Source organism: Pelmatolapia mariae, linkage group LG9 (genome assembly GCF_036321145.2).
Source record: "Pelmatolapia mariae isolate MD_Pm_ZW linkage group LG9, Pm_UMD_F_2, whole genome shotgun sequence".
NCBI lineage: Eukaryota > Metazoa > Chordata > Actinopteri > Cichliformes > Cichlidae > Pelmatolapia > Pelmatolapia mariae.
The window spans coordinates 16,088,636-16,101,704 of NC_086235.1; the positions used below are offsets into that span (position 1 = coordinate 16,088,636).

At 43.9% G+C, this 13,069-nt stretch overlaps 1 protein-coding gene across 3 annotated transcripts in view; it reads right to left on the reverse strand.

Moving 5' to 3' along the window:
• The window catches only part of pou6f2 (POU class 6 homeobox 2), a 71,668-nt gene that overhangs the window by 16,782 nt on the left and 41,817 nt on the right, over positions 1–13,069 (reverse strand). For all 3 annotated transcript variants that reach the window (XM_063484366.1, XM_063484367.1, XM_063484365.1), the window contains one exon: positions 2,366–2,503. In XM_063484366.1, coding sequence (XP_063340436.1) covers positions 2,366–2,503 — 138 coding nt within the window. The remainder of the gene's footprint in view (positions 1–2,365; positions 2,504–13,069) is intronic.

Consider the following 13,069-nt stretch of genomic DNA (forward strand, 5'->3'; position numbering starts at 1 on the left):
CTTTTTAGCAATTACTAAAGTTATTACGAATATATTTATATATGAAGCTACTCTGCTCATGTTTTCCGACTGTGTACTTCCAAACCTGCAGTCCCCTGAAGCAACCAGAAGGGAATTCTCTTACTCTACAGCTAGCCTGAATTTCATGGATAAATAAAATCATTTCCTATTTGAAAATGTCCAGCTGTCGGTTTCTTTCATCACACAACCATTTCATAAATAAGCAGCCTTCAGGTACTCCTCTCATTCACTGCTAACTCCCTCTCCTCGCATGCCTTTCCGTTTTCTCGCCTTTATTTGGCTTCCCATGTTTGCTTCCCTTTCCAGTTCTTGGAATGACATGTGAGAAACGTGCCTCTATCCACCCAGCAGAACTCATTAAGATTATGCTGCTCTTGTTTCCGCAGAAATGCCATCTCATCTCTCCGGCCAGGGCAATCTGTGTCTTTAGCCATGGTGGCCAGGCAATATCTCTGCCCATTTTCTCTCCACCACTGTTCATGCAGTGAATTGAAACTCGGGAAGGAAAATGTTTGGGAAGTTTGGACTTGTGTCAACATACAAGTCTAAAGAAAGCTAACACTCACAGCAAATTAAAGCTTCAAACAGCAGACTAATAATGGTGCACTGTACAGAAGATATTTCCTGTTTCCTATCTGTCTCTATTCTATCTCTATTTCCTGTATTCATATACAATTAACTCTATATGGTATTGTGGCTCAGCTTCACCTGTTTTAACATACTTTGCAGGTTAACAGCAAGTGCAACTCTTACCTGTTGCGTCAGCACATGACGTGGAAGGTAGAAGATGCTGGGAGAGATGTGAGGGAAGATGTTCATGCACAAAGCCAAGGAACCTGTCCTAACCATACCAGGATCGTTTCAGGGATTTAAGTCAGGAAACAGCCCTTAATGTCCCCAGTGCGCAATGCAGTTTTAACTGCATTTTAAAACAGCGAGAAAAGAATTTGCACCGAAGAGAAGAGGTTCACAAAACGGCCAGGGATTTGTTTAAAAAAAAAAAAAAGATCTCAGGAGTGACAGTGACTTAATAATTGTGCCTTTTATCCGCAACTGTTAATCACTGTTGCAGAGGCAGTGAGGATAAAAGAGCCTCATTGATTTCCCTTAAAGAATAAAAAAAAGCTTGGGCCAATATAATTAAGATTTAAAAACATACTGAACTCCAAACATCCACCAGGTCTGACACTTCTCAAGGTTCTCAGAGCGCTTGCTTATGAAAAGGTCTTTTGGAAGAGTTGGCAGAGGAATTAAGAGACTATAGCACAATTTAAATTCAAGGAAAGGTAACTTTTTACTCATGTATTACAGATATGACACATAACTTGTCCCTAAATTCAGTTTAAGACATATCTTAAAGATAATAGCTGCTCTCTAGTAAAGACAAAATAAAGCCGCTGTGTGTGTTTGTTAGACCTCCAGCCTTGTTTGAGGTATGCATTAGCCTGTATAATGTCTTCTGTGGTTTGGGGAAGGAGGGGCAGGACCTTCTGATAGGGCAGTGCATGTTTCAGAGCCCTCCGTCTGAATAATGCTGCGGAATAATGAGGTGGGGAGCAAAGGATGTAGCCTAAGGCTTTGACCGTCTCTGTGACCTGATTATGTCAGGGAGTGTCAGCCACCAAGACACTACAAAAGCACAGAGCATCCCGTCAAGTCCATATCCACAGTGATCTGTTCCCAGTGCTCCAGGCACCTTGTGAGCCAGGGAAGTCCATACTGTCTCATTAGCAACGTTTAGCATCAAGAGTTCGGACACACTTTACTATACGCAGTGAAGCGCGGTCGAACTGGTGGCTCAGAAATGCTCCTGCAGTCGGTTAATTTTAAAATCCAGCATGTTTTTGTGCTAAGAAATGCTTCAACATCAGCATACAGTAAAAGTGTGAAACAGCGATGAAACAGGGGTTAAAGTAAATAACACGATGTGGCACGAAAGGGCACGCGGTCCATACAATCTTCCTTTAATATGTGCTGTGTGCACCTGAGATAAGATGATTCATTAGATAAGGCCCTGCAATGACAAGCATCATCGTTCAAGCCTCTGGCTACTGATGGAACAATTCTGCAGCCACCCTGTGAATATGACAAGGTCAGCGTTTTGCTGCGCGTGAGGATAAAAGAAGGAAGGGCTTTGTTTATTCCCAAAATGCTTAACATGATGTGGGGCAGCTACTGGATTGTAGACAAACAACTTTAAGACTAGCTACTAGAAGTCTGCATGGAAAGATCAGACGGTTTATTCTGAGCTGCACTTTTTTATACGTGATAGATGAACTCCCAGCATCTTCTAGAGCTCTCTGGATTTTTTATTCAGTCCTATATTTAAGCTGGTTGCACTCACCTGTCCTTGTGCGTTGGTGACCAGCTGCCCGGTGGCCCCTTGCAGGTTTGACAGGGCGTTGCCAAACACCTGTGAGCCGGCGATGGATCCCATGGCTGCTGCTGCCGCTACCGCTGCCTGGCTGGCCAGAGCATTCATCTGGAGAGGGCGAAGACATTGTTTGATGGCACCAGTGCAGATGTTTACAGCACAATACACATTCCTACAGATGCAGGTTTACAGGCTTCACACTTTTGTTTATTGTTTGTGGGGCCAGAATAGGCCAACTGCAGTGAGGTCTGAATAGTCCAGCAGTGAGGGCTACACAGTCCATCATATAGTTCCCAGAGGTTTGTGCTCCTGGACCCAGTGGGAGGCTCGAGGGTAGGGAGGAGCAGCGAAAACAGGAGGGCGGCTGTGAATAAGTGGTCATTTTACCACTCTAAGTGCTTTCTCTGGCCCCCGGGGCTCCCCACGGGCCGAGCCGAGTCTTTCCACCCACAGCAATGACCCAACAGCTTCCCGCTCTCACAATAGAGCCAGGCGGCGTGGCCATGCATCACTGTATCGTAAAACCGCTTCAATATGCTTCGACTCAGAAATCCTCTGACTCACTGTTACAGCTGAAGCAGAGGAGGGTTAAAATGACCGTCTTTGCCCTCGCTGTAATGGACTCATCTGGTCTGGCCTGTGGTTGTGAAAAGAGGCTCGGTGCATCAGGGAGAGGTTGTAGAGCTCTGCCACATTGCTGAGATTACCCATATAAATCAAGCTAACCACTTATTAGGGGGCTGAAAATGCACTGCTGATTTGGTTGTAGTGCAGCAGAGCAAAGTCTTATTAGGTTGAGTAAGTAGATCAAAGACCAAGAAGAGATAGGAGACCTCCCAATTACTCAACAGAATAGAGAAATAATAGAAACACTGCTTAAGAAGCAGGCTGCCTGCTCCCCGCTGCTAATGCTGGTCGGGTACATGTTTAAATTAAAAGCAGGGTTTATTTACAAGATTTAAAATACAGCGTGCTGCGACAAAAAGTCTCCCCAGAAACATCAACTTTTCCACACTTTCTCTGCAGCGAATTCAGCTCTGTTCATCTGAGATCACCCAGTCGCCATTCATCTTTTACCGTACCCCACCACCATATATATATTATTACACTTTTCGAAATCAAATGATGAAAAAATGCCACCGAGCGATCGATACTTTTTCATTGACAGTAAAGGTTAAGCACATTAAGAATGACACTGCATTTGTCTTATGAAATCATATTTCATGTTGGTGGCCTCAAATTGGCCGTGATTGATATTGCCTCCTCTCGTCTGAAAGTCATCCAGTTTTTCCTCGATAATCGCAAGATTGTCTTTTATGTGTCCAGCAGTTGTCCTTTGGATATCTGAACATCTCAAAACGCTGAAAAACTGCGCGCCTACTTTTAGCTGTATATATGTAGCATGAGAGAATTCAAGCTGAAATAAAGACTAACATAAACAGCACAGCTACAGCACATCGACTACAGGCAGGATTATCTGAGTTTACAGTGCTGCTACATTAAAGAGCATCAATGTACAGATTTATTCAACTAAGAAGCAACAATGGGAGATGCATGTACTTATCATATGGCAGCCAGTATTTCTTACACAATGTGTCATTTTTAGTATGTTTGAATCTCCATTATGTCCCCATTATAAGATAAAAAACAAGAGTAAGACTTTACTCTTATATTTTCTCCAAAAGATGCATTTGCTTTTACCAAACTGCCCTTTGACCCACATCCTTGCTAAACACTGATAAATTATAATTCAAATGTTGTGTGCAGATTAATAATCTCTAGGGGCTGGAAGCATTTGGCAGTGTAAGCAGTTAATTAGGATTTATACGTTACTACTTACCAGTGACATATATTTAAAGGATTTTTCATGCAAAAATGTTTTTATTTTTTGCAGCAGTTTTAAGTACAATCAATAAAACCAACATTATTGTTCTTTAACCAGTTTTGTTAATTGGGTTTCATTTTGTCAGACAGTCATAAATAACAGGGAAACACAGTTTTCTTTCAAGTAACACAGACTCACTGCCTTTACTGCATACACACCGATTGTGCTTAGGTACAAAGTAGCCCCCCAGAGGCTCCTATATAACCCAGGAAAAACCTGATTTATAACGGTGACTGTACTGACAAATGGCATATCCTGATAAAAGTGTAAGTGGTTATATTACACATGGATTTTTTTCTATGTACAGAAAACTTTGGCTCCTACTAAACAGGTTTTGGCTTTCCAGATGCAACTTTTAAGTGGGGTTTAATTTACTCAAGCTTATCCTCCTGAGCCCTGAGCTCTTGTTTGGGGTGCATTTATAATTTCCTCTAGCTATTTGGCATTAGTTGGACCTTATAAAGATAAAAACTGAGCATCAAATTTAAACAGACACAGATGGGGACAGTGGGTTTATTTTACAGCATAGCACAGTGCAGTCACCATTGTTTAAAAATTGTATTTATTGATTAGAAGCAAGTATGAGAGCCAGAAAAGCCAAAATGTAATGTCCCCATAAGAGGATGAAGAGTCTCGATAGGATAAGATGAAATTTTATTAATTATATAGCCAAAAAAATAAAAGGAAAATTCTTCTGTTAAGTAAAGTAAGACAGAGTCTCTGTCCTACTAACTATGTGGGGACCAATTGTGCCGTATGGAGCCCAATTTTGTGTCTGGAAAAACTTTGATTATACTTATACCTTTATTACTATCATTATACAAAAGCAAAAATTGTAGAGATTCGTAGTAAAAGTACCTTTATTGTGATGAAAAAATAACAGCAGTAATGCTTTCCTGGAAGACGGATAAAAAGGAGTCATCACCGCTGACTTCGTATACGCTCAAAGGCGAATGTGAATTGATGATTGTTGTGGAAAAACTTTGAGAATCAGTCGAGAATGTTTTGAAAAGTCGGTGACACATGAAAGCTGAAACAGCTCCACATCCTCCTCTAGCATGCTGCTCCCAGTAGTGCTTTCTTGGCTTTTAAAATGTCTTTTCAAAAACAAAAACAAAAAAAGAAAAGCAAAAAAAAGAAAAGAAATGGAGATCACAGGGCATGATCTATTTGACCAGCTTTGTCTTTCACACAGAACGCACACAAAGCAGCATTATCGCCCACATTATCATCAGCAGTAAAGCCTAAAAACTGCTAATCCTGAAAAATACCACATGTATGAAGCGACTTGTAGTGAGACTGAGAAACCGAGAAGCAGACGATCTCCTCCCTTCGTCTAACTGAAGAAGAAATAAAAGCTGCTCCGGCCGCTGTGGTAGCCCAGGTGAGACAGGCTGTGAATGTAAAATGCTGACTTGAGAGTTCTTTGAGCCGTGTGGGTGAAAACACAGCACTGAGGGCGTTGCGATTGTGAATGGGGACACAGAGAAGAGCCAACACGGTCAGTTAAACAGAGTTAAACAGAGGCTACAGATCAACACACAGATAATGTGATCTGCTCAGGCGAGCACGCCCAGAGTCTGCCTGAAAATCTGCTGCGCTCGGCGTCATTGTGTGAGTGATGGGTTGTTGGAGAAGCTTTCAGATTTATCTGAAATATTATCATTGAGCCTCATTCGATGATAGGCCTTTCAGATGCTATGTTATTCGGGTAAATCTAGGTGAAAAGAGAGCAGGCTTTATTGCCGCGTCTCTGGCACGGGATAATATGGATAGCAGTTGGAAGGAGAGCAAGGAATAAGGAGAGGCGAGGCTGTGTTCAACACCTAAACAGGTGATTTTCCGCCACGGTGACTCCTCTCAACACCTCGGCGGGAGGCACAAAATGACAGAGCTGGCCTAGCATTTGTACTGATTGCATGTGTTGGAAGAGATAAACAGTGATCATCCAGTTTGTAGAGCCTGCATGTTAACCATTGTGGTTTATTCTTTTCATTCGCTACGAAAAAGGGCGTCTGAGAAGATTTTTGGCACGCTCCGGTTTAACGCAAGTGTTGAAATAAGCTCACGTCGGTGTGTTTATTTAAAAAAAACAACTAACAGTTTTAGGGTAAAATTCAAGCCAGCAAATTCAAAGCCTCCATTATATCATGTGACAACATTTTGACACCTTTAGCCTCCTCCAGCTGCTTCGCTCTCCTGGTTTAATATAGGCAAACTTGCAAGGATACACAGGGATAAACACACACAAAATAAATGTGTCTGGTGGGGGGGGAAAAAAAGCCTGCAAATTGTTAAAAATGCATCTTTTTCGGTATGAAGGGGGGAGTCTTTAAACTCCGCCAGGCTCTCCGTCGCCTTGTTTGACCATGAGGGTCACCTGGTGCAGCAACCCGTGTAATCTCAGGAATAGAGGGAAAAATAGTGTCCCCGCAAACCGTGGAGAGACCCCTGGAAACTAAAATCGTCTGACACGAAGCAACTGGAGTTTATTCTTGGTTTTTGCTCTTTTCATGTGGCCGTTTTAAACTTAATTGCTTTTTTTTTTCCTTTTCGGGGCCTGCAATAGACAAAAAAAGAGCAAAGATAAATGGACAAGTGGTGGAGGTGCAAGCAAGAGGGGGGGGGGGCAGATTTGTCTACGCTCGGGCTCGGGGATTTGTGCGAAGCGTATTTTCTGCTCATCTGTGAGTCAAGAAAAGAATCAAACGTGCGTTTAACCTAACAGGGAAATTTCAAAGAGAATATAAGAAGTGACCTGATGCTGAAAGTGGTTACATACAAACTTTTTATAGGTAGAAACAAGCATCTACAAAAATATCGGAAAGTTTTACCCTCAATCATCCAGCCACAGCTGAATCAAAGTGGACCCAGCAGGGTAAATCATCAGTCAATACCACTATTGTTTCTGTATGAGGAGAATGTCCTTTATCTGGAACAACATGGAAGCTTCCCTCGTCCGTCCTGGCCCCACATCTCTGTCTCCTCCCTGCTCTTTTCCCACTCCGGAGTGAATGTAATCAGCTGTGACATGAGAAAACACGTTCTGTGTCTGTCAGGACTCTGCAAGTCTTCCGCTGACAGTCCTCTGCTGACTCCCCTCCTCCCCCCAAAAAAGCGTCTCCCCCACCTCCCTGCCTCCCCTTCCTCACATCCGCTGTGCTTATGAACATCAAAATGCCATTAGGCCCTCCAAAACACCTCTAGTCCCTTGGTTGGCGGGGGCCTCGCACCGTGGTCGTGCACTCTGAGCCCTCCCAGCGCCAAATATTGCTCACCACTGGGCCTCAGCTCCAGCCGTTGTGAAAAATAAACCCCAAAAAGAGCCATTTTTGAGGAGAAATATTGGAACGTGAAAGACAGATAGAACAACTGGGGCAGATAACACCCGGCAAAATACAATAACGCTGCATCCGCTGACAGTCGGGCATTGTAATTGCTTAAGGCAGCGTAGGGATGGTGGTGGCAGCGGGTGTGGACGTGGAGGTGGCCGAGGTGGCACGGCGGGTGCTAATGGAGTGATGTCATATGGAAGACCAGAATGACAGCTAGTTAACTGAGGCGGTTTGGCTGATCAAATAAAATGCATTAACTCCAGGAAATGGATATCGCGGGCAGTCTCAGAAATGGCCATATCTAATGAGGCGAAATGCAAATGAGGGAGGAAAAGAGTCGTGAAAACGTTTAAACTAACTATAAAGGGATGATGGAGTGTCGGACAGTGGCCGTCAATCTCCCCGCTCATTACCTTCATGTGAAATTAACAGCAGCTTTAATCATTACATAAAATCTGCTCCAGCCCATTTGTTGATAATAGTGAGGCACGGCGGTTCAGAGCGGGTTCCTTGTCATTAATCACCGCAGCAGTATATTTCCACTGGTTAGGGGACACTCGGAGAGTAAAAATATAAGTTATACTACAGTCCTCTAACACTATTCCTCTTCCTGGAGAATGATCTATAATATTTAGCTGTTTCCAGATGTATTAAATTTGAAACTACTTGGTGATTAAGTATCTACAGGAAAGTGCTGACCATTTCAGCTCATGATGTGACATATTTGGTGCAGTTATTTCTGTACCATACTAGCGTTGGGCTGGAAATCACAGCGGCAACCAGCGTTGCGGGAAAATATACTGCTGCTCCGGCTATGATTTCTTAAAGTGGGTACCTGGCCACGGGAGAAAATGAAAAATCAAATCATTAGGCGATCCGACTGTGGAGAATCAACAAAGACTCTTCTCAGCCTTTAGATGAGCATTACCTCAAATATTCAATGTTTAATAAACCATATTTCTTGATTCTTGAGTTTTATTTCCACTGGACTGATTACATCCCATTGCTTTTCGTTTAGGTGGAAATGGCATCTCTTTTCACTCTGCTGTTGTTTGACATATAAATATAGCATTTGAATGACTTTAATATCTTCCTAATCAATGTCCAGTGATCTTTTGATGTCCTCAATTCAATATAGGAAGGGTCATCCATGCCGCAGCTTTATAAACACAATAAAGGTAAATGATTACTCTCCACTGTGGTGTCCAAAAATACGGCCAGTAATGAAGAGAAATGGAGGAGTTTGAGGAGGAGGCCTGTCATGTGTCATTGGCCAACTCTGAGCCCTAAGATTAATCACGAGAGAGGGGCTCTGTGGCTAAGATGTGGTCACTCTTGATCAATAAATCCACCACCCTCCCTCCCCTCCGTCCATGTCTCCTTCGCTGCCCCCCCCCCCCCCGCATCCCTCCCCCCCAAAAAAAAAGAAAAGAAAAGAAATAAAAACAGAGTTGTTGGCATGAGCTAAATCAGCATAAGTGGAGAAGTGAATTGATGAAATATGCCGCCGTATTTGTATTGATTATCTCAGTTTCGACTTCAAAGGCTTCCCCCCACCTTTGAGGAGTTGACTCAAGGAAGTGCACTTTTCTTGGATTCCAGTTGAGTCTATTTACAAAACCCATCAATTGTACATTCCTGCTAATAATGAAAAAGGGCAGGCAGACAGAGGAGGTGGGGGTTGGGGTTGGGAGAAAATGCAAAAAAGCTCCTCATAGAGTGCAGGTGCAAATGAGAGGAATTTAAACCCACACAGCCCACTTCATATTACAAAAATATACACCAAATCCAGCCTCGGCTTACTATGACTGGAAACACTGCAGAGAAGAATTTCTGATAATATTCTGCAGAGACCACAAATGGGACTTTTGACTTGCTCTATGAGGAGGGTATAATGCAATAACATTGCATTAAAAGGGCCTTTTTACAGCGTGGCAGAGCCGCGCAGCTGTATTCCTCGTGTGAGCCCGGTGCTCTGTTTGCGGTCACTAATGGGCATCAGAAATTACAGGCAGTGGAATCGCGCCCCGCGGGGGGACTGGCCTCCTCAGCGGAGCGGAGCACTTAGACGGTGTCTGGGAGGCTGCTGGAGGAGAAAGGGGGGAACTCAATGTCACAGCCCTGCCTCATAATTAAAGAAACCCTATTCCTTTTCCACTGTTAGGTGAGCCCTAGCTCGGTGCTCCATCTGAGGGCTCCCCTGTGGGCGTCTAATGCGTGTTGCCCCCAGTGTCCATGTGGGCTGATCAGGGAGCTGTGCCTTTCTGCTGGGTGTCTGAGCTGCAAGCCCTCTGCCCACCTCGAGAGTAATGGGGCCAGGCTTAGAAGGATTGCAGATTTAAAAAAAGAAAAAAAAGAAAAAGTGACGGAAATATCAACTTGGCGAGCTCTGAAAACTCAACAAAACCAGAAAAGCCAAAAAGTAAGTGCAAGGTGCAATGTGGGTGCAGTTTTAAAAGTGAAAGTGCCCTCACAGTTTTCCAGAGGATCCTTGTGAAATATGATAAATTTAACTTTCGCCTTATTTAGAAATTCAAGGCTCATCGTCGCTCCTTAAGTCTCTAGATTTTCTCCCTGCCTAATCCCTCATTTGAAGTAAATAAAAGTAGTAGAGCTGTCATGGTCAGGTTGTTTTCCTCATCTAGCTCCCATGCTTTATAATTATTCATATGAAATGTGGTGCTGTTGATGGGCAACAGTCTTATTTTCTGCTTCAGTCAACAGTGCACATTTGTATTTCTAAATTGTGGAGCGCTTGTTATGTAAGGCAATTTTCTGCCTTCTTAAGAGCCGGATCTCCTGTGCATTAATAAGAGGCTAGGCTGAGCTGCTGGAGAGCTGAGGGCCCGCTCATGCTCTAAAACCACGCAGCTACCAGCAGCCATTTAAACACACAGCCTGCCATCATATACCGCGAGTATATATTTAAAAGTTTTATTTGAAATCTGGGGATTTAAAGCAGGTGTTATTGCGGATAATGCCAGGACGTGAGGACACGTTAAAGCTTTTACATGAAAGTAAAATTAAAAGAGAAGAACCCCCAACTTTTATTCTCATGCATAAATATTTTTAAATGGTCTTTTTAATTGTCATTTCCTTTAATTGTATCTTCCTCTCCAAAACTGGCAGAAAAAAGACACTCAAAACACTTTTTACTGGAAGAAATAATTTCAAATAATGTGTTTTTGTAATTCTTTTTATTTCATCATTTAAGAGCGACTTTTCCCTTTTAACGTAAACGCTGCCCAGCGTGCGCCACTGGGCCCACATTTAAGCATGTCATTTTAATTTTGATTTAATATCCTGCAGAATGACGACGGCTCCCTCTTTGCTAAATTCAATGAGCACGGAGCTGATCTGGAAAATCAATTAATCGATGTGCAAGACTCATTTAATACACATGATAATATAATGGGAAAAATGCCCCCCTCCCCCCCAAAAAAGGGAGACATTTGGAGCAAATTGGACAGTGGTGATTTTAACAGTGGTTGACATAAGTAAAAGTGCACTGCAGCGGAAAACAGTGACATGAGTGTCTGAAGGGGCCTCAGCTGGAGACAAAAGCAGCAGTGATGGGCCCGAGATTTGAGGAGGATGGTGGAGTGAGCAGGAATGGGGAGGAAAAGGAGGAGGAGGAGGAATGGGAGGATGGCAAGGAGGTGAGGAAAGATGGAGAGTGCAGACAGCCAGGCCTCTGAAAGGCCGTTGTGGTTGGCAGCGGCTGACCTTGGTGACGATGGGTTTTCACCAGAGGCTTCTAATGAAGGCTGATTGCCAGGGAATAGTGAGGGAGCCAAAGGGGTGGAGAGGAGAGCGTGGAGGGGGGAGAGAGAGAGAAGAGGGAGAGAGAAAAGGATTGAGGAGAGACTCAGGTAATTGCAGCACTTGTGGGTTGAGGCCCTGCAGTCTTGTGATGTCGGGGTGCAGTGGGGAAGAAGAGAGATGTCTGTGGACGCTTTGGTGGTAAATTGTGGAGCACAGGGATAGGAGGCAGGCCCCTAGGCTGTAATTACCCCTATGAGTGTGTGGATGGAGAGTGGACAGGCCCAGTGTGGGGCTCTGACAGCGATCAAGGAGACAACTACGAAGGGGAGAGAGACAGACGGCGGGAGTCTGACGGAGGAGGAAGACAGGACGCCTCCACCTCCGCCAGGCCCCCCGAAAACCAGCCAGCCAGACACTGGACCAAGGTCAGAAGCTATTAGTGAACACACAACACGCCGGTGACAAGACAGCCATGACAAGAACAGCAGCACTGTAGAGGGTGCAGTTTCTGGATCGAGGAAGACATAATGTAGAAGGGAAAAAAAAGGGGCAATAAAAAGCAACTAATTAGATTAGAGGCACAAAGAGACGGATGCCGGGCCTCCGCTGGATGGCGCAGCAGGGTCAGGAGGGTCCGGGCAGACGAACTGGAATAAGACATTTGATAGGCTGGCCTAAGCTTCCCGCTGCCATGGATCAGTATGTACTGCCTCTCCTTTCCCCTGCCTGGGCTGATGTAACTCACTGGAGTGGCAAATTACACCAGACCTACAGCTGTAGCCCGACATTATGATTAATTTGATCAGTAATTTCTCCTGTTTTTCATTTTAATCGCCGCGACCATTCTGCTGTGGCAGGTCTTTCAGATCTAATTAAGATCAATTCCGGTGTAACAGACTTGGCGCGCCTTTACCCCGTCAAATCCCTGAGCTCTCCGGGCGTGGAGAAAACCCGCAGCTCTAATCAATCAACTTCCAGCAAAATCCAGCGGGCTCCCACAATCAGCCCATTAACGCACTTAAGCAAATTTCATAATCTTCCTCTGTCTATTTGTCATCACTGTGGTGGCTATTTCAGGCAGCTCCAGGCTGCCTCTGACTGCACTCTGCATGTTGGGGAGCTGCAGATAGAGTGTGTGAAAGGTGTAGGAAGGTAAATTCTCCCTTCATTTAACCACATTAGCTTCACTAATATAAGTTTAAAACACCGACTCGAGGGGTTCGGTCTGCTGCCGTACGATTTGTAGCCTAATACGAGTATTAATGAGCTAATTAATGAAATTTGACTCACAAATTAAAAAATGCCAAACCCTCAAAAACACCAGGGATGTAATGAAGGCTTAGGATTTCTTCTCTGTGAGTTTACAAAGAATATCACACACCTCCCATGAGAAGAGAATTACAATGGGACATTAATTGGAACATAATGAGTGTTTGTCTCTCTGCGGCGCTGCGCAGTCTTTTCTGCAAATAGTTGAATGGCTGAGTGATTCTACTTGTTTGAATAATGACGGTAGGAAATAGGGGTGTTATCTGCAAAATGCTCATTGTATTATGGTAATTATGACTCCACTTTACTGCACACACTGGTTCCTCTGGGTAAAACACAGAAACACCAGAAATGCCCTTCTGTGCTGTTCATTAAAACATACAAAAGCACGATCGGGGTGACGGCGCTCACGTGCGCACG